Genomic DNA, 22,249 nt, shown 5'->3' with positions numbered 1-22,249 from the left:
CAAAAAGTGTGTTGGGTATGTATAGTTCCCTGTTATAATGTAAACGATGACTCAATTGAATCATTAATCCCCAGAAGACATGTCCACTGTTTTTAAGCTCATTTTTGCTGAGGTGTTGGAGATGGCATTGCTCAAATTCTCAAAGGTAACTTTAATCTTGCCCATAACTGCTGCTGTAAATAAAATTTTAATTTGTGACATATCACATTTTGTGGACAGTTACCCATCTGAAACCCTAATCTATGTCACTGGTACATTTTTATGCTTAAATTTGTTTGTCGTTCTAACAACTGTATTAACCGTAATGTCAAATGTGGTCTGTTGGTCTGAAGCCATTTGGTGGTCTTTAGACATTCAATTAAATAATTTGTAATTTGCCTCATTCAATTTACTCATAGGGTTGTAAATGATCTGTCTGTTGCTGATAAAGTCGTTCTGTCAAATTTAATTTTAAAAGGGATGTTCCATTTTTTCAGACTGATATTGAAAAACTTGAGTTGTAATTGATACCAACACCCCATACCGTTAGCATTAGTCCACAAAATTTTCATCTCTATGCAAAAATTTAAAGCCCCCGTCTGTAATATATGATCACTAGATGACACTATAATGTCTAATGTGAAAGGAAACCAGTGGCAAGAGCAGAGCGTAGCAGCAAAATACCAGACAAACATAGTGGCAACTTCTCGGTAGGGATTCCACCATGTAAAAAAAAACAAATTTCTCGATTTATGATTTTTTTTAAAATCAATAATAATGTTTTTGATGTTTTTTTAAAAAAAATTACAGAACGAAAGTGTTTTGTACCATTATGAGGCACTAAATATTACATATTGTTCCTTTAAATACCAATATAAAATTTGTCCTTATTACTCCATTCCTTCAATTTCTGGTTACTGATTTTTAAATGGCCATGAGAAGGCACGAATACTAATTCCTTAAGAAAGGCCATATGTTGGCGCCCATACTGACACCTGGCTTCCCTTTTTCTCCATCCATTATCTGCACCGCTTATCCTCAGTAGGGTCGCGGTGGTGCTGGAGCCCATCCCAGCTATCTTCGGGCAGTGGGCAGGGGACACCCTGAACTGGTTGCTAGTTAGTCGCAGGGCACACTGGGACAGAAAACCCGCTCGCTCATTCACACCCAGGGACAATTTGCACCTGCCAATTAACCTGACAAGCATGTTTTTGGAATGTGGGAGGAAACCGTAGTGCCCGGAGGAAACCCACGCAAGCACAGGGAGAACATGCAAACTCCACACAGGAAGGTTTTGATCTCATGGCCTCAGAACTGTGCCGCGGACGCGGGTTTTTGGGGTTTGGGTTTGGACTTGATCAGGCCTTTTCTTTCACTATTTTTATCTATCTATCTATCTATCTATCTATCCCATACCCCCCTAGTGGGGGAGGGGGGTGGTTTCTAGAGCCAAGAACACACTCACATTCAGCAAACATTCATTCTCATTCGCTCTTCCCAACCTGGCAACGAACAATAAGCCCACGCAACAACAAGGGGTGAGTTGCTGTGCCATGCAGCCCTTCATAAGCTGAGGCGTACACTGGTTTAGATATGAGCATACACTGGTTTATCCCCTCGGCATTATATGCGTCAATATCAGTAATTTTAACTTTCCTTCGCCATTCACATCTATCCCTAGCACACACTCTTGCATCCATTAGATTAACCAACCCCACATCCAGAGCAAGTTTCACCCCAATCCATCCGATTGTATTTGGGCCTTCCTCTCACTCTTTGCTAAAAAGAGACAAGCAGATAGGCACGGTGGAAAATAAAGCATAAGGGTTCTTTGAACTCAGTTGGGGATTTGTTAACACATGCTTAATAGAGAAAAATATTTTTTTCAGGACACCTCAAACGACACACCCCACCTCTAAGTACCGTATTTTCCGCACTATAAGGCGCACCGGGTTATAGGGCGCACCCCCAAAAAATAGTTTTTGGTCCTATATTTTCCATACATAAGGCGCACCGGATTATAAGGCGCTACAATGGGAACGTCGACAAAACAGTCATATCGTTCAGTCAAACTTATTACCCCCTTAACATTCCGAAAGCTTGCAAAGAAGCAAATACGTGTCGAGAACACGTGCAGATGCGGTGTCCGTACGATGTCACCAATCACTCAAATGCATTGTTCCAAATATTATTCGGAAGGTTAAAGTCTTGGGATTCAAGAAATGCCAAACATTTCTTAGCTTCCATTTTATTTTTTGCTGGCAACTGCATGGACAGGAAAGTAAGAATTTTATTGTGCAGGGATACAGGGTTCTTTACTGTGCATATGACAATAAACACTTTGAATTGAATTTAGTTTAAAAATAGACTCATCACAGAAACATCAAGATCGTTCTAAAACAAGATACCGGGAAAATATAAAGCCGCATAGCTCACCTAAGTTCTCTTGCAGCCATCACGTTCAATAATGATACGTAACCATGGTCTTCTTACAACGGTGAGTGTAGTAAATCCAGGAGAGTGAAATATTTACAAATACAGAATAGTAAAAAATGTTTTCTGTATGCCGTAGTGCAACCCAATGTGTGATTCACATTCATCTTTTTAGCCAATAGTGATCGATTCAACTGATGATTTACACATCTTTTTCGGCCAATTGCTGGCTTTGTTTCGCCCCTTTAGCCTATGCGAGCATGTAAATGATAAAAAGGATCCGCCTCCTTTACCTCCGAATAACTTTAGCCAATAGTGACTGATTCAAATGATGATTGACACATTGGTTAGGAAATGAAACGCCGGTATATAAATCCCAGCATACACCGCAGACTACTTCGCCTTCGGGGGAAAATCTAGTCGGCGGCTGCTTGCCTTAGTTGCAAGACTTTGCGACTTAATATTGATCCATATATAAGGCGCACTGTATTATAAGGTGCATGTTCAGCTTTTGAAAAAAATAAAGGCTTTTAGGTGCACCTTATAGTGCGGAAAATACGGTAGTATTAGGAATAATGAAATATTATTTTTTGTAATATGTATCATATTTATATTTTCAATGTGGTCTTTGTGTACAGCTACTTTCTCAGCTTAATATCACTCTTTTTTTCGCTGTTTTACACAAACTGAAGAATCCAGGCGTGCCATATAGTAATTATGACTACAACAGCTACCTAACCAAACCTGACTGAATCGGTTCCCCTTTAAAAAAAAAACAAGCTCTCCTCATTTACCAGAACCTATAAAACAAGTCTAGTAAAACTAAAGATTCCATAATAGACCTCTTTTAAAGCTTATTGAATAGCCGACAACTAGAGCTTAGCCAGTGACTAATTCATGAATTCTCAGCAACCACGTGTCTCTGCAGCAGCAGCTTGCAAAGTCTGCTCGGCCATTTATTAATACCTTGAGCGCCGAAATGGCCTTGAGCCCCCACGCCAGTTACAAGAGGGCTGAGACAGCAAGGGCGGCGATATGGCGTAGGGGTGACACAGCAGAGGACAGACAGTGATAACAAGATTACCGTAACGCATATGTTTGATATCACATGCCTGATGGCGGTCTGGGCACAGTCCAGTAACACTGGGACTCGCCATTTGCTTCTTTGTTTCAAGTCAATTTATTTATATAGCCCTTAATCACAAAAATGTCTCAAAGGACTGCACAGGATTACAATGACACAATTACCTGATCTTAAACCAACATGCGGGCAAGGAACAACTCAAAACCTCAGCGTGAGGAAAAAGAGAAACCTTGAGAAGGGACCTCACAGTTGGTATCCCCCTTCCTGGATGACCAGGGTGAATTACATTTAGCATTACAGTACACAAACATACAAACATAGTAAACACTAGGTAACATGTTGAAAACTTGTCCGGAAAGTGCACGACAGCGGCGACGCCCCCAGCCTGTAAACTAGTCCAGAAAGTCTATGACGGCCACGACTCAGCTTACCATCTCTGCCAGCTGGTCCATGCAGGCGTTCACATTACCCATTTGGGAAACTCCCTAAGCCCAAAATGTGTGTTTTTCATCCAATACTTTTAAAAATAATAATAATATAACATATATGATATTTTTTAAAATATAGAAGAGCAAAGAAATGTTAATGGAACCTGATTGTGGAAATGCTGAGAGCTTATATTTTTAAATGATTCGTCATTATGGATGTAACGTATTTATTTTTGTATACTGTAAAACGCACCCTTAAATTGAATTTTTTTAAACTTTTTCTCAGCTCAAACTTTACGCTGGGATTCAACAGGAATCGAACCCGGGTCTTGGCGGTAAAGGTGCAGAATCGTAACCACTTAATTATCAGTGTTATAAATGACATGCGAAGAGGCATTCAAATGTATTTCATTATCACACTGATTTTCTACATGGTACCAATTAATTTTGTTGTGTATTCAAAATGATAATTGATTAAAATGTATTCTTCTTTTCTATCCGAAGCATTGTAAGACAAAAGTGTTTGGATAGGTTCAGCCATGTTTCAAATGATTTATTGACAACACAACACCAACATACAATTTACAATATATTTATTGAATGTTCTTCAAAGTCAGATTCATCATCAGACCACCAAAGAGTTGTTTCACTACATTCTTTAATATTTGCCTCTGGTACCATGAATACAAATATTGTGCTAATGAGACAAAGATAAGGGGAAATTTCTTTTGTTACTGCAGTAAAAGACAATGAATGAATAACAGCTAAAGTATTTTTAAAAGAATAATAATAATAAGGCCTTTTCATAAGTCACCTATGTCACTGGTGTTCCAGTGTTTAGGATCCGGCTCTCTCTCCACCACGAACCGCCACATTTGTGATCATAAATATATTTCGAATCATTCAATGCACAACTACAATGCAAAACCTTGTGTTTTACGCCCACCTAAACTTTTGACTACGTTTAAATGTGCGTTATTCCTGAATAAATAAGATATTTAACATGTGAAAAATCTGAATTTGGAATGAATGTCAGCACGGCGGATGAGTGGTTAGCGCATCCGCGGCACAGTTCAAAGGGCACGAGATCGAACCTTCCTGTGTGGAGTTTGCATGTTCTCCCCGTGTTCTTCGGTTTCCACCCACATTCTAAAAACATGTATGTCAGGTTGATTGGCCGGTCCAAATTGTCGCTAGGTGTGAATGAGCGAATGAGTTGTCTGTCTCTGTGGCAACCAGTTCAGGGTGTCCCCTGCCCACTGCCTGAAGACAGCTGGAATGGGCTCCAGCACCTTCTGCGACCCTACTAAGGATAAGCGGTGCAGATAATGGATGGATGTAATGAATGTTTTTATTTTTCTATTTTGATTAGTGATAAAAACTATCTGTATCACTCATTCATTAGGATTCGCAATGGTACTGGGCGCATATGACGTTTTTTTAATATAAGCTGTACGTATTTAAAATAACTTGTATAGTATTTTGTAGAATGCCTTTCTATTTTTCCATTCTCTAACATTTGTTGGTGAAGAAGTGGAGAGACTGTTCAACCTGTCAGAATGCAGAACAAAATGCATTTTGCATATCAGTGCTTCTGGCACAGTCAGTAAAAATAGTGTGACGATGAGATAAGCTCTCATGCCTTTACGTATTTCATCTCCACCGCTGGTGGTCTTGTGGTAATGTGACGGCAGCCCTTACTGTCACGACCTCGGCTTGAATCGTATTGCGGTTTGGGACAGCGATGACAATCAGTTAATATATAGTTGCTCAAATAAGGTAGTATACAGTGAAAACTTGTGTAGAAACGCACACCTATAAATACTGTATGTATTTCCAAGCTTATCCACTCATAATCTTCGGTATTCAAGGCGCACTGAGTTATAAGGTGCACTTTCAAGTTTTGGTCAATTTAGAGTTTTTGTTGTCCAGCGATACCGTAATTCATTCCAACTCAGCTGGATTTTTGAAAGACATAACTGTCAGTGGGCAGCACGGCGGCGCAGTGGTTGGCGCAGTGGTTAGCGCGTGTGCGGATCATTTCTGAGGTCTTGAGATCAAACCTCCTGTGTGGAGTTTGCATGTTCTCCCCGTGCTTGCGTGGGTTTCCTCCGGGCACTCAGGTTCCCTTCCACATTCCAAAAACATGCTTGTTAGGTTAATTGGCCAAATTGTCCCTAGGTGTGAATGAGCGAGCAAATTGTCTGTCCTTGTGTGCCCTGCGACTGACTGGCAACCAGTTCAGGGTGTCCCCTGCCCACTGCCCGAGGATGGCTGGGATGGGCTCCAGCACCCCCGCGACCCTACTGAGGATAAGCGGTGCAGATAATGGATGGATGGATGGATGGATGGATAGATAACTATCTGATATTAAATGAGTTAAGCACATTATCTGTGAGGTACAATCAAAATGTGATTATTTTCAACCTCAGCATTTAAATAAGATTAGGAAATTGGCAGTATTTAATGAGATTTGTTTTGTTTTACATTTCTCCATTCGAGTCTGAATAGAATAGAGATTTACCGATGACACATGAGCGTGTTTGGTGCCGGGGGCTGGGTGAGAAAGCCGGCCGGCGCATGTGCAAGAGGGGGCGGGGCCAAGCAGGAAGTGATGAGGTCATATCTAAAGTAGGCAGGGGGGAGGAGAGGGAGAAGGCGGCGGAGGGCAGACCGGAGGGATGAGCTCAGCTGCAGAGGCGTAGGTCTACTTGCAGAGCGCATTTTCAGATTTTCTGCCGCTCTCATCGCCTGCACGTTTTGGCCACGGTGGCCACTTATTCCCCTCGGAATGCTCTGAAACAGCAAAGTGGACGCCGGCTGTCGGTGGTCAGCATGGTGGGGGACTTGTTTTTCTGGAGCTTTTGCTGTCTTAGGCTGTGGAGAAGAGACAAGAAGGTGAGTAGGATGCTGATGCGAATGATGTCAAGTACGTACGAGGCCGCCGAAGGCCAGCGTGTGATGCTCTTTGCCGGCTTCTCCCCCCTTCGTCGGCTTTAAGCCGATACTGCGTAGCTGCAGAATATGTGTCATTTCAATGTGGGTCACTTTAACGCTGTGTAATTCCAGAGCGGTCCTCTTTTCTGAAAGGCGCTCGAGGGTTTTTCTCTGTGGCACGTTTGCAGAGAAATGTTTATTTTTTTAACTGTCATTTTTACTCAGCTAGATGGTGTGAGGTGGAATAAGCTAAATACATTCCCGGGATGGAAAGGGATTTCCATCTTGATCATCATTAGCTCAGTGTCGTCTTGGATGCCCTTAGTTTAATTTGGTAGTCTGATGTCTACCATCTGCATACCTTTTGACCTTAAAAATCAATAGATGCTATCATTCAGTGTTTTTTGGTGCAGAACACTACAGCATATTAAAAAAATATAATGTGTTCTTTCATTTTATTGTATTTTTTAAACAATTTTCTTTCTTGTAGGATTTTACTATAGTTTAATTTTGTTCTAGAGTTTTACTACATTTTTATATTGTTTTCTGAAAAGAGATTTATTTGAATGAGCAAAAAATATTCACCAGTGGACAAACATTATTTGTGACGTTAGAACTTTTTTCCTTTTATTTCTAAAATAGGAAAAAATATTTAAAATCTGTGAAATTATGTGCAATGTTATACTTTATTATGTTATTATTTTAGTCAGTTAATTATTCAGCAGTTTTAGCCATCACAAATAAGGTATTTATATACTGTGCTACCTAATGACCCGCTGTCAACTGCTGTTTATCATGAAACACAATATGTCTCCAGAATATTAATTTTTAAAAAAAGGATTGTGTTTCTTTACAACCGAAAGTGGCAAACTTTTACCAAAATGGAAATTAAATGTGAAAGTTGGGGTGGGATGTTCACTTGCAAAGACTTACTCATTTCAAGTCAAGATTTTTAGTTTTTTACATTTGAAAAAGCTGTAGATTTCTTTTTAAACCGGTAGTCGATATCAATGGAAGAAAAGTGGTATAATCTACTGCTTAAAGCAGTAGTCTCTGCATCTGTTCTCTGGTATACCAGGAAATCATTTAAGATAGCTCAACTTCCCCTACGTGGGAGTATATGTGACAGATTTAAATGTCTTGTTGGGGTATTGTTGTCAAAACAAGAAGCGTGACGTTATTAAAGATGCAAAACCTAACTGCTGATGGTTTTTATGATCAAGTTCAGTGCAATGAAATTAAGCACAAACAGATCCACTTACAGTTTTTTGACACAATGAGAAGCATTGTGTCGAAAATTGATGCGTTTCCAATAAGATGAATTTTCTGATACACTTTTGTTTTTCCTTCTGATACATTGTCAAGTCATGTTTATTTGTATAGCCCTTAATCACTAGAAGTCTCAAAAGGCTGCACAGACCACAGATTATTGCAAACCACAGACTATTATTACACCATTCCCTGATCTAAAACCTACATGAGGAAAAGGAAAAACTCAAAAACCTCAACACGAGGAAAATGAAAAAACCTTGATCCTTCCAGGAGAAAATGCAGATCATTTCATTTCATTTCACCAGGCTGCAATGGATGTTGCAATAACAAAACACACAGATATTGTCAACATGAAATATAGATCATTCATAAGCTATAGAATAGAAATGTGTTTTAAGCCTAGATTTAAACAGTAACACTGAGGTTGCAGATCAAATCTCAGGGGGCAGAGCATTCCACAACACCAGGGCCCGAATGGAGAACGCTCTTGAACCTCTTCTCTTCTTGGTTCCTGGGATCACAAGAAGATGTTGAAATAGGTGAAATATATATATTGCTGAAATGCTGAAATATAGATGAAATAGCCAAAATGCCGATAGTCGTCAGAATGGATCAAAGCAATACTATTGTTGCTAGTATCCTAATGTATTCATTTACAGAATCAACCATGTTTTTCTAATTTGGATGATTCCGATTCCTCATACGGTCCACCTTAATATTAGTCCTATTCCTTTTGATTTTGGGTGATCCCTGGACATCACAAAATGCTTCTTCCTCCAGACCCAATGATGTTTGATCGATGAACAGTAAGATGGGGTGGACTGCTTGCCTTTGAGACAATATTTTTTCATCCAGTATAAGTCCAATATCAGGATCGGAACTCTAATATAGTTCTTGTTCTTCTAGTATTTGAATTAAAATTACAATTGGAACTGTCTTCATTGCCTCCGATGATAGTGAACATTGTTTCTAACCAAATTAGACATGGCACTCCCGGATACACACAAATTAAAGAGGAATGGGTGCCACCAGGCTGTACTTGCCCAAGACCAGAAAGACAGAAAGTGGTGACCCAACGATCCTGGCAGTTAATGGATCTGTGAGCTGTTGACTGGTCTAAGTTGTAAGTGTATTGGAGCAATAATGCAATGAAAAACAGTGCAATGACATTTAGCCACAACAAAATTTAAATAAGTCATGAAATAAGATATAAATACCCATTTTTCTATGAATAGGCCTGCTTGTTTAGGGTGGTAATGACCCAGGGTAAAAACTGTCTCTGAGCCTGTTGGTCCTTATTTTAAGGGACCTGTAGCGCCTACCAGAGGGCTGGTTGCCGGGGTGATAGGAGTCATTTATAGAGGCTCTGCTGCGGTATAGCGAGCTGGCAATGTCCTCCAGACTGAGCAGAGAGGAATCAATGATTTTCTGGGCTGTTTGGATGACTCTCACTAGAGGTTTTCGGTCTGCTGCCGTGAACTGTGAAAGACATCTCAGCATACCACACCGTGACGCCATATGTAGACTCTTTTTCAGTATTTTCATATGTTTTTTCACCTGCAATCGATTGACCTTAGCAGGAAGTAGCGCACTGTCAGCAGTGGAAACGAATAGTGTGAAGATCTTAAAAAGCCTTTCTACACAGGAAAGCTTGCATGTTTTTCACGTTTGGTTTGACATACCATAACTTACAGATATTGGTCTCAAATGGTTGTGCACATTCCACAGACAAGCAAAGGTCACACATGTGAAACGTTTTAGACAATAAAAAGAAAAATTTCGGGCACATAAGGACAACTTCCTCTATTTGACATTTTGCCATTGGATTCTGTTTTATTTTTTTTTGCCAGGAATCAACCACACACACACAACCCAGAACCACATAGCCAATATATTTGTTTTCCATCATCTAATTGTGTGAATTTCCCTTAGGGGATGAATAAAGTATCTATCTATCTATCTATCTATCTAATTATTTGTGTAACAGTGGATGGAGCCAATTTTAGGTCTTGAAAAAAAGTGATTTTGTTCAGAATTTTTAGTGACAAAATATGCTAAGGAACTCAAAATAATAATTAACATTCCTCCTACTTGTGACCATGGATCCATTATGACACTTTCATCTCATATTTTTGTTTCCTATTGAAATGAATGTTAATGAAAAAGAAATGGTTCCAGTTCCCTGCAATTATGTGGTTGTATTTATTACCCCAGTTGGATTTTACCAGCTGTGACCTTAAAGCAGTTCTAGCCAAAGTAAACTATAAGGATGGCTGATGGCTATAAACAGTTTTTAGGGCCCATGTGGTGACTGATGTGAGCGCTTTGATTTTTATTTGTATTTCCAGGACACCTGCTATATAATGATCACTTCCACAAATGTTATACCTTCAACCAAAATACTTAATGCAGGAATATAAATCATGTCTCCCTGTAGCCAATACTAGATATTGTGTCAAAATAAAAACATATTTAATGATACATTTAAAAATATTTGTACAATCTTTTGAATTAAGTTGTACCCTTCACAGTCACGGCAATCCTCTTCAATCCCTCAAATTGAAGTTATAGTAATTAAAGGTCTTGCCTTCACTTTTATACAGTGTAGCACAGACAAACTGTTTAAAATATGGCCTACTAACCATACTTGACCCAAGGGCCATTTTTGAAGGGTCCTCGACATAAGCTAATAAGTTCATAAATGAAGTGCAGTATACACTGTATTGTGTATATTTGACAGATTTAAATGCAGTGGCAAGATAAACACTCCCTATGACCTCTCTAAAAGTAATTTAAAATCCAAGAAGAAACAAGATATACATTTATAAATGTATTTAAATTAAAATAAAAGTGAAACTTGACCATATATATGAGTAAAAAAAAATCATGGAGGAATTATGAGCTACAACTGAAAACATTTGAATCATCGGCTGTAAAACTTCTTGATTGCTTTTCAAATCAATTATCAACATGAAGTACTTCCTGTGTACCGATATTTATTTAGTCTTATTTTTTTGTGTTTTTCTTATGACATTGTTAAGAAATAAACTATCACAGTGTTAAAGTATGCTGCATTTGTTTTTATGGGTAGGACTAGATGAGAAATTATATTACTTCTGAGGCTGTTTGAACATGTGAATTACATTGATCTTGATGTTGATGATCTTTTCTTTTCATTTTTATTTTCATTTTAATATATTGTGTTCATCAACTATTTATGTTCAATAAATAAATAAATATGCATGTAATATAATCATATAGATGAATAATATATAGATAGATAAATAGAATAATTTATATACAATAAAACAATCTGAAAATATACAAATCTTCATGTTCCAATATTAAAGTGTGACAATTCTTTCCACCAACTTGTTTTTGCTCCTTTCTTAAAATCATGACATGAATGGTATGCACATTATAACTACCCTATTAGCAAAACAATAAATACACAAATAAATTAAAATCAATAGGAAGTAACATAAACTTTCAAAAGATAAACAATGAAACAAGTTAATAAAATACAAATAAATTACATTAACAATTGATCGGTGGGCCTCTTCAAATAAACAATGTTCACGTTTCCATTGTATACTCTTTTTTTTTTGGGTGCCTACGATGGAGCGTGATAACTGTAACCTCGAAGCCCGGGCCAAGACCATTGCAAAAAAGAAATTATAATATGATTAGAACGTCCTATGATCCGATCCCTGTGGCCGTTAAAGTAGAAGACTCCGTTGCAAAATAACAAACTTTCCCCTAAATGCACCAAATTGTTTAGTCTTTCTCACTGTGGATTTGATTGGTCATAGATTGTTGCTGTGTTAATAGATAGAACCACGAGGCCTCCTGCTTGTCAGACGCAAACATTTAGTCACGCACACGCCAAACCAGGATGAGATCATTCTCCGTCGATAGTTCTGAACACAGTCGTCGCATCAAATGATCTCATTTAATAAAAATTTGATGTGATGAACCACGCATGTGATGTTTGTGGAATCAGCTGTTTGCGGAACGATCACATGGTGAAGCAGTGCTTTCTTTCCTTTTTTGCTTTACTGTTTACTCGGTAGTGGCACGGCGGATGAGTGATAAGCGCGTTGGCGGGACAGTTCTGAGGTCATAGGATCGAATCCTCCTGTGTGGAGTTTGCATGTTCTCCCCGTGCCTGCGTGGGTTTCCTCCAGGCACTCCGGTTTGCTTCCACATTCCAAAAACATGTATGTCAGGTTAATTGGCCGGTCCAAATTGTCCCTAGGATGTCCCCTGTCTACTGCCCAAAGATAGCTGGGCACCCCCGCGACCCTTCTAAGGACAAGCGGTGAAGATAATGGATGGATGTTTGTTTACTCGGGCTGCAAGTAACGATTATTTTAGTTGTGGGCTTGTCTCCAAATATTGCAATGATTAGTCAAAAAATCTGGATAATTGTTCATGTTTTCTTGAATTTAGCATGAAGTTATTTTAATTATTTGGAAAATCTTGGTAAGCATAAGAAAAATAGTTACAATGGAAAATACATACTTTTTCTGACCATGCTAAAGTTTAATAAAAATCTTAAAACCACTAGGCGCAGGGCTTGGTCAGTACAGATATAAGTCAATTTTTGGGGGACAGACAAATAAATTTATACATTCATAATAAATACATTTTAAAAAAAATATCCCTCTTAATCAACAACAAGCTCATTAGCAGCAGTAGAACAGTTAATACAACAATTACGTGCATTTTGTGAAGTAGAGTCAGTGGACAAGGGCAAGTTATGTTACAGAAGAACTTAACGGTTCTCAACAGTTTGAAATCAAATGGTTTTGACTACTGATGTTTGTGCTTTTCACCGTTTTAACAACTGACGATTGTTCTTCGGACTTTATGCATTCAATTTCAAATATGTTTGTCAGGCACAGTCTGGCATAACACTCATGCTCTCTATTACTTACATTAGACAGGTATGAAGTGTCTAATCCGGTCATTTAAACCGTATTGGCTTTAACGTTACTCTTTTCCTTCAACTGTCCATTGTGCTGTTTAAATGTTCGTGTGTTACCGGGCTACTGCCATGATACGCGAGATCTGCTTTGCAAACTTTCCAAGTAGTCTTTTTATTCAACATATCCGAACTAAAATGCTCCCAAACTTTCAAAGTTTTGGTACATGTACATCTAGTACATGCACCAAAACTTCTAAAGTTGACGCCACCTTTTTTTGTTTATGTTATCTCTCGATACTATTGCGCATGTGCGACTCATAGAGCTTCTATTCATGTAGAGATGTGTCTGTTGAAAAAACGTATCCGGTCGACAATTAGTTCTATATTCGACTATTTATATTATCAGTCCTTGTCGACAACGTTCGATTAATTGTTGCAGCCTGACTGTTTACAAGAGTTTCTTTCCGATAGTATTGAGCTCAGCCTTTGATATTGTTTTTAATTGCCACCTTGGGGTGTGGTTGTTACATGACCATGACGACGACAGCTGCCGTCTGTCGTGTGGTTTTAGTTGAGTATGCGTGTGTGTGTTTAAGCAAATGGCAGTCGCGGTGTCATATTGTGCAAAGCCACACACCATATTCATCCATGGCCAGCTGTCCTTGCTCCTTCCTGTTTCCCATTCGGTGGTGAACACACACACACACACAAACGTCATGTTTCCGTCACACCAGACACATCACATTGACATTGCATTCATTTCCTGGAGCCCTCATTTGATTAGCTATCTAGTAATCAATGGTTTCTACTCTGATAGCCACACAATAACGAGTTTTCTTGTCATGAATGATTTAAACGCCTAATAATATCCACTGTATTTTCCCGACTGTAAAGCGCACCCAAAATTGGTCTGAAATTTTAAAAGCGTGCCTTAAAACCCCGTATGCCTTATATGTAGAATACAGTGGATGCGAGTTGAAATGCATAGTTTTTATAGGTGTGCGTTACTACACGAGGTTTTACGCTATACTATTGTATTTGTGCAATGATTGGTCTATTGTTAAACTGGATTCTGACCCGGGTTTTGCTGGTGAGAGTGCTGACACTTTACCACTAGACTACCAGTGGTACCGATGATATGTGAAAAGGCATTAGAATTCATCTCATTATCACACTATTTTTACTCACAGTGACAGATACAAATGTCAGATAATGGAGAAAACAAAGTATTTCAACAAAATAAGCTATTTTCTTTATGTATACATATTAAACCCCAAAGTGATTGATGCACAGGCGAAGAAAAGGAGAAACTGACGAACATACCAGAATGTTGAACAAGATGCACTATGCAAATCCGTGTTTCTACCACTGAGAGTAAATAGTGTGATAATAAGATAAAATCCAATGCCTTTTCATACGTCATCTGTACCACTGGTGGGAGATAGAGTGGTAAAATGTTGCATACAATGTTTTTTGCGGTTTCTATTGGCGGAACTTATTGACAGATACTTCAATGTAAACGAAGGACATGAATCCCCCCAAAGTGATTTTTTAAGTCAGCTCTATTATGCCGAAGCTAAGTATTGCTGCCTTTTCTATCTTTGCGTTTTTCTGTTGCCAAGTGTTTTCCTCCCAGGAGGGCGGGGCAGGCGGCATGTGGCCACGGACATTGATTTAATTGATTCGACTTGCCCTGATGCCTGCCCGTGCTTCCTCCTCTTTGTCTCGGGTTTCTCCATTCCATTTTTGTTCCCGTTTGGCTTTATAAAACTTGCTCTTTATTGGCGTTTGCTAGTTGAATTTCACAGTTATTCACACTTGGGTGTTGCAAGAGCACAACTTATCTAAAATATTGTGTTTTCCCTCAGCAATGTGTAGGTACACTGTAATTACACCAACAAACTATTGTCACAGATACATCAAAACATTTTAAAATAAAAATATCCATTTGTTTTTTTTTACCTAAAGGGACACTGTATTATTTAGGGCCTATTACTGGTAAAAAAAAAAGAAAAAAAAAACATTCATTAAAATTGATTTGAATTATAGTCCAAATTACATTATCATTTAAATGTGCATTTTTACATAACATGAGGCTCACCTAGAGGGTACTGACATGATTTTCTGTCATTTTGCTTCCAAAAAAAAACTAAAAATTTGAAAGGCTGGGCGAACGAATAAAAAAAAATCATGTTTCTTGGTCACTTTAAGTTTATGTAGTTCGTATTCTTCCTCTTGCTTTTTAGCACCCAATTTCAGTTGCACTACACAATGGAGCAACATCTAGTAGTCAAATATTACACAGTGTCCTTTTAATGGTATATTAACAATGTAGTTGGTCATTTTGTATACAGCAACCCACATAAGCTGGTTTATTTTATTCAAAACAACCCAAATACCTTGGTCATTCTTTAAAAAAAAAACCTAAATTGGCTTGTAACATTTCATTAAGGCAAGGAATTTTGTGCACAACTTAGTTTTCACTTGCAGAAATTATGATTACTTATTCATCTAAAATCAAGTCAAAGAAAATACTAGAATCTTTGGCAAAGAACGAGTTCATCTCTTAGTAATTTATCATAATTTTCCATCCTTTTAAGGTAATAGGCTTAGCAGTAATGACCAGGCTATCATGACACTTGGGTGGAAATGAAAGCCAACCTTATGTTTATTTTAGACACTGTTCAACCCTTTTTCATTAAGGGAGTTAATGAAATGGGTTGATATGGATTTTTCTATTCTGATTCCCACTTAATCAATGTCAAAACCAGATAGGATTAGAACCAAAAGAGCATCAAATGTGACTTTTGTTTAGTGTACAGTGTATAATCAATGTAAGAGTCAGCGAGTTCACTCGCTGGTTCGAGCAAATAAAGTCTGCAGAGGAAACAGATTGATGAATGGGGTCTTTGCCGCCTGTTTTTGGCCCTAATTCAATTCTCTTGCTTTTTGCACAAGCGCCCTGAGCTCAAGAAGCGATCTGGCAACAGAAAACCCAATCTTCCAGACCTTGCCCTACTTCGTACACCACTCTCAATCATTGTGTTTCTTCCTCTGTGCAGAACACTCAGGTTGTGTTCTGTTTTGTCTCATAAAGGTTGCCGGGGAACAAAAGTATCACCCCGAGTGCTTCACCTGCCTGAATTGCAGGACCTTCATCGGCGATGGAGACACGTACGCCTTGGTGGAGCGATCCAAACTCTACTGGTGAGCACTGTTTGTTGTTGTTGCACTCAATTTAAGGCTGCTGTGTAAATGCAAATCCTTGTTTACCCCCTTAAGTTCTACCAGGGTAAGATCAAGCTCACATGCCTATAGTCATAAGGGACTTAAGACTATTAAAAACACAGAATGTCTCTTGTAATTTCAACTTGTCATTATCAGCCCTGACATTATGATCTCGTGCACGATATAATAACATCCAACACAATTCCAACCAACAGTTCAGGATTTTAGATTTCATGTCAGGAGTTACCACAGGAAGTTACTCACAGTTTTTATTCCCTAAAGTCTTTAGGTTGAAGGCCTTTCAGCAATGAGCCATCTACTTTTGTTCCTTTTTGGGATAGTTAGATGAGTAAAATGTTGGTATTAAATGCTTTAGCCATACCAAACCTGCCAAAGGCAAGCACAAAATAGTCTGTCTATCTGTCTGTCTGTCTGTCTGTCTGTCTGTCTGTCTGTCTGTCTGTCTGTGTCTGTTTATCTGTCTGTCTATCTGTCTCTGTGTCCCTATCTACCTAAGTTATTTGTAAAATAACAAAAAAACCTTTACAGTATAAAGTACAGTGATTTTATTTCTTAAACCTGTAAATTGGGTTTGTTTTTTGTTTTCAATGTATAGCCTATTGCTGGACCTTTTTGGAATTTAACCTCCACACAAAAAAAAACGCGATTACTGTACTGTCATGCTTTTTTTTTTAGAATTTTTTTCGGATACTTCAATTGGTTTGTCAAATTATTGTTTATAAAGCATTGTGCATCTGCGAATTTTGTCTGCTGTCCTCCAGTGGTCACTGTTACTACGAGACCATCGTCACACCCGTGACGCTGCCAGAATCGCCGTGCTCACGGATTCCTCACACCGTCACGCTAGTGTCCATTCCTGCCGCCACAGAGGGCAACAATGGTCGAGGGAGAGGCTTCTCCGTGGCGATCGACAAGCCACTCAGCCCGAACCTAGACTACGGTCCAGAGTGCACTGTCAGGGTTTCTCAGTAAGTCCACGTGCCCATGTTTGAAAAACATTTTAAGATGCTCGAATTTCTGGGTTTTCTGATTCCCTTTCCTTTTGTGTTTTCTTCTCTCCAGGGTGGATGCTGACTGCATCAGTCCAGATGTGAAAAATTCCATCCATGTAGGAGACAGAATTCTAGAAATCAATGGAACCCCCATCCACAATGTACCCCTGGATGAGGTATGCACCACATAGTGCACAAAGTATTATCTCGAGGCTAATTGCAACTAATTTGCTTTGAAATTGAACAAAATATTTTTGGGTCATTATGCTATGATGGACAGGTATTAATACAAATTCCAATTATAAGGTGTCATCTTGGTCATCTCATGTAGGGATAACCAAGCAGTGATACTGTATCATTACTCGTGACAGAAAATAAAAGTCAGTAAATTAAAACAAGTGATATAATCCCGACATTTTAACCAAAATATTTTATTGGACTACAGAACATACCTTATATTTTGCTGTTTTTTGAGGAAGTGGGGAAGAATTTCGTCCAAAAAAATTGTATCAGTAGCTTCCTTGCTCCTCAGTCTTATACTTGTGCTGGTATGGGTCTGAATATCAATGCAGCAATATATATCTAGTATATAAAATATTACACTAATGCCATCAGTCTGGAAAATATGTGGCATCTGTATTTAAAGTACTACAGCATAGTGATATTGGTAGTCAGTATCTGTATCAGTGACCACAATAAACATTAGCACTGGAATTGATCAATTCGAATATTCATAATGAATACTAATATAAAGTATTTTGTATTGTGTCCTGCAACCAAAAATGTGTGCTAAAAACGCAGCGAAGAATAGAAACTACAGAGACTCAACACCATTTATTTTCTATTTTTTCCCCAGTCTTTGGCAAGGTTTATTTATATACATTAATTTTTGGAGGTTCCCATAGCAGCAAGATGTTAGCTCCCTCTGAGTGAGGCTCCTGTTATGAAAAATAAATGCTAATTCTTCAACCTACGAGTATTTAAAAAAAGGACATGTTTATATTTTGCTTACTATTTAAATAAATATTATGTTTTCTATAGATGAAGTTCTTTATAGATAGAAGCACTAAATAATACACACTGTCCCTTTAACTGTTGAGTTAAATTCAGCGTTGAAGCTTTAACCCTAAGTCGAGATTTTAAGCTTAAACTAGTGACCGAACTAAAACATGTTCTTTTTTTTTTCCTTTAACTAAAGCAGGTTCAAAAATGTTACCTCAAAATTTCAAACTCTAAAGTTTAAAACCTTTGAATAAACTTCTGACAGTTTTTGAAAGCTTTAAAGCTGGTTTGACCCTCAAGTTTAAAGCAGCTTTAAAACTTTATAGTTTTAGGGTTATATTTAACAATTACCAGCTATATAACATATTTTAATACTTTTTATACTATTAACCCTTTTGTTTAAAACAGTATCACACATTTAACTCACAGTTAAAGCTTTAAAGTTTAAACTTGTAACCGAGCAGTAAAGTTTAACAGCACCACAAACTAATGTAGGTTTAACGCTTTAACTCAAACGTTCCAAGCTTTAACCTTTGACAGCAAAAGCTGTTGTATTGCGTTTTCCTTTTCAGCTTTTCAATTTCAATTTATCGTAATGTTGGAATTGACTTTCAGTATGGTCTTTCTCAGATCGACCTCCTCATTCAGGAGACCAGTCGGCGACTTCAGCTCACCATCGAACACGACCCCCACGCTCGGACGCCGGAGGGGAATTTTACGGAAACCGCAGAGCAAGTCGATGGTCCTCTTTCCCCAACACTCTCTGCGGGACCCAGCCCCATCCTGCCCATCCTGCCTATCTCACCAACTCCCATACCTGACATGGGCAACCTTAAATCACGCCTTGTCACGTAAGATGATAGTGATTAAACTTTCTTAATCCTCATAAAAATGATCAAAGTCCATATCAAGTTCTGTCTTCATGAATTTCTTCAGACGGAGCTATAGCATCGACAAGTCTCCCAGCTCTAGCAAAGCTGCGTCACCAATCTCACCGAGGAAGGACATCAACCGGTCCGAGTCGCTTCGTGTCGTCTCCAACCGGACCCACCGCATATTTCGACCCTCTGACCTCATCCACGGAGAAGTTCTTGGCAAGGGATGCTTCGGACAGGCCATCAAGGTGCATTCATTGTTATTCCTACATTGCGATGGATTGCGGCATTGAGACAGTGGAGGTTTTGTAATCTTACCCACAATGTAAGAAGAAGCCTGCATTTTGATTTCAGCACAAGTGGTTATACTACACAGTATGTCATAAAAGTGAGTACACCCCTTACATTTCTGCTGAGATTTCATTATAATTTTAAATAGGACATCACTGAAGAAACATCGTTCTGAGACAATGAAAAGAAGTATGTAAACATAGGCCATGGTTTAATAGAAAGATATTTTCTGGTCTGATGAGACAAAGATTAATTTGTCTCAGATGGTGAAAAGCATGTGAGGAGTACAAACACGTCTGTGGTGTGTCTAAAGTTGAACATGCCATTGGAAATGTCATGGTTTGGGGCTGCATTAGTGCAACTGAAATTGGGGAGTTGGATTTCATTAAGGGAAACCGAACTCAAGAATGTAATGCGAAATACTGGAGCAGAGAATGATCCCCTCCGTCCAGAAACTGGGTCGCAGGGCAATTTTCTAGCTTGACATGACCCCCAAAACACCTCTAAGATGACCAAGGCTTTTCTAAAGGGGGTAAGGGTAAAGGAGATGGACTGGCCAAGCATGTCTCCAGATCTGAATTGAATAGAACATCTTTGGGGAAACCTCAAGCGGAAGGTGGAGAAGCACAAGATCTTGAACATCCCCGAGCTTAGTCATGTTGTCATGGAGGAGTGGAAGAGCATTGGTAATTTGTGAGGCTATGGTGGATTCCGTGGCCAGGAAGATTAGAGTAGTTCTGCAAAATCATGGTGGCCACACAAAATATTGCACTTTAGGAACTTAAACATAAGGGTATAATCACTTTTGTTACCAGTGGTTTAGCTACTACAGCCTTTATTTTGAGTTTTTTGAGAGGAAAAATGAATTTACATTGCTATATAGGCTTTACATAGACTACCTTTCATTGTGTAAAAGTGATGTTTCTTCAGTGTTGTTCAATTAAACATTATAATGAAATGTGAGGGCTGCACTCACTTTTGTGACATACTTTATTCCAGTAATGTAGTTTGTATCTTAGCATAATTGCCTCAGAAAAGCATTAATAAAAAGCTGGTTTACCACATTCTGAGGATTAAATTCCATTCCTCTATACACCAGGTGACCCACAGGGAGACGGGAGAGGTGATGGTTATGAAAGAGCTCATTCGTTTCGACGACGAAACACAAAGGACATTCCTGAAAGAGGTAAGTAGATGTCAATAATCTTTTTACTTGATTACTTTCAGTCAAATGCTAAATCTTTTATTTGAGTGTAAAAGGAACACTTGTTCAGTGCTATCAAAATTACTGCCTTCACTTGTACTGTGAGAAAATGACCCCAAAGGTGCTTGGTGTCCACACCCCGCCACCATGATGACAGTAGGTGTGGTATTTATGTTAAATATGACTATAGTTTAGTGCCAAAGAACAGGGAGGGACACTAAAATAATATCCTGAAGTGCTTGACTGGAGACAGTAAGCATACATGCTAAATTGTTGTCATTAAAAAGCAGTTGATGTTATAGCGCACTGCGTTTCCAGAAAATAAAAAAATAATAATAATAAGATGTGGTTGTTAAAACCGTAAGTGGCAAACTTTTACCAAAATGTAAATCTAATGTGGAGCGGTTTATTCATGCCTCAAAGACTTAGTCTAGATAGATAGATAGATAGATAGATAGATAGATAGATAGATAGATAGATACTTAATTCATCCCCGCAGGGAAATTCACATAGTCTATTTAATTCATAGTCTAGCTTGAAGATAAAGTAGCTGTACCCTAAAATACAAGTATTAGGTCACAATTTGTTGGAATTTTAATTTTTTTAATAATCGATTGATGTTCTCAGGGGGGGAAATGGTAGTCCAACGCATTAAACGGGAGTGTTAGTGAGTTTGCAGTAGGCTGTGCTAAAGGCTGTTCAAACAATAAATCATATATCCTCACTTACACATTTAACGTCATACTCTCATACATGCACAACTATACTCTTCCAGACACAGTCATACCCATGCACAAACACTACAATCCTTTCTTATACATACTGTCATATATACGCCCTTCTATACTCTCTCACACATACTACTTACTACTACTTTAATGTCATACACACATTACTGTTTCTCACATATTACTATATTCTCATACACACACCATTCTACTCTCTCTTACACGGATTGACATACTCTCATACACACTATACTCTCTTACATATACCACTAGTATACTCTCTCACACATACTATACTGGGAGAAACTTCAGTTTGATGTTGAATTGTACAGCATATACACACAAGTGTGCATTGCTTTGGTTACCAAAAGTGCCTAAAGTAAAACATCACAATAATGTGAGTTGATCATTATACTAGGTTTGAAAAACCCATGTAATAATAGTGTGTGAGAAAGAATATTGGTGTGGTTGAGAGTCTTATAGTGTGTGTGTTTGAGAGAGTCTATAGCAGGGAGTTTAGGGGAGTTTAGTAGTATGTGCGTGAGGGTATAGTACTATGTTTGTGAAATTGTAGTAGTGTGTGTATGAGAGTATAGCAAAGTGTGTATGTGAGTATAATAGGATGTGTGAGAGAGTGTATTAGTGCGTATGAGAGAGTGTAGTAGTGTTTGAGCATGGGTATGACTGTGTCCTTATGAGCGTATAGTTGCGCATGTGTGAGAATGTGATAATGTATTAACTGTGAAAGCAAGTATGATTTAGTTTTCAAACAGCCTCTCGTAAGGCTCCCCGATGGTGTATCATCACTAGTGTTTTGTTACAGAAAGACAAGGCCATCTAGTGGA

At 38.5% G+C, this 22,249-nt stretch overlaps 1 protein-coding gene across 3 annotated transcripts in view; it reads left to right on the top strand.

Annotated features, from left to right (window-relative positions):
• limk1a (LIM domain kinase 1a) overlaps nt 1–22,249 on the top strand; it is an 83,445-nt gene that overhangs the window by 53,143 nt on the left and 8,053 nt on the right. For 2 of the 3 annotated variants that reach the window (XM_088345283.1, XM_088345284.1), the window contains 6 exons: nt 16,161–16,270; nt 17,074–17,280; nt 17,375–17,480; nt 18,937–19,157; nt 19,243–19,429; nt 20,572–20,658. In XM_088345283.1, coding sequence (XP_088201409.1) covers nt 16,161–16,270; nt 17,074–17,280; nt 17,375–17,480; nt 18,937–19,157; nt 19,243–19,429; nt 20,572–20,658 — 918 coding nt within the window. Of the gene's footprint in view, nt 1–6,597; nt 6,823–16,160; nt 16,271–17,073; nt 17,281–17,374; nt 17,481–18,936; nt 19,158–19,242; nt 19,430–20,571; nt 20,659–22,249 lie in introns of those variants that run through there. The other variant, XM_088345285.1, reaches the window with a different exon arrangement.

Source organism: Urocampus carinirostris, chromosome 10 (assembly GCF_059441175.1).
Source record: "Urocampus carinirostris isolate Australia breed hairy pipefish chromosome 10, RoL_Ucar_1.0, whole genome shotgun sequence".
In the NCBI taxonomy this organism is placed as follows: domain Eukaryota; kingdom Metazoa; phylum Chordata; class Actinopteri; order Syngnathiformes; family Syngnathidae; genus Urocampus; species Urocampus carinirostris.
Note: the sequence above shows the minus strand (reverse complement) of the source record. Positions and strands in the feature narration are given on the sequence as shown.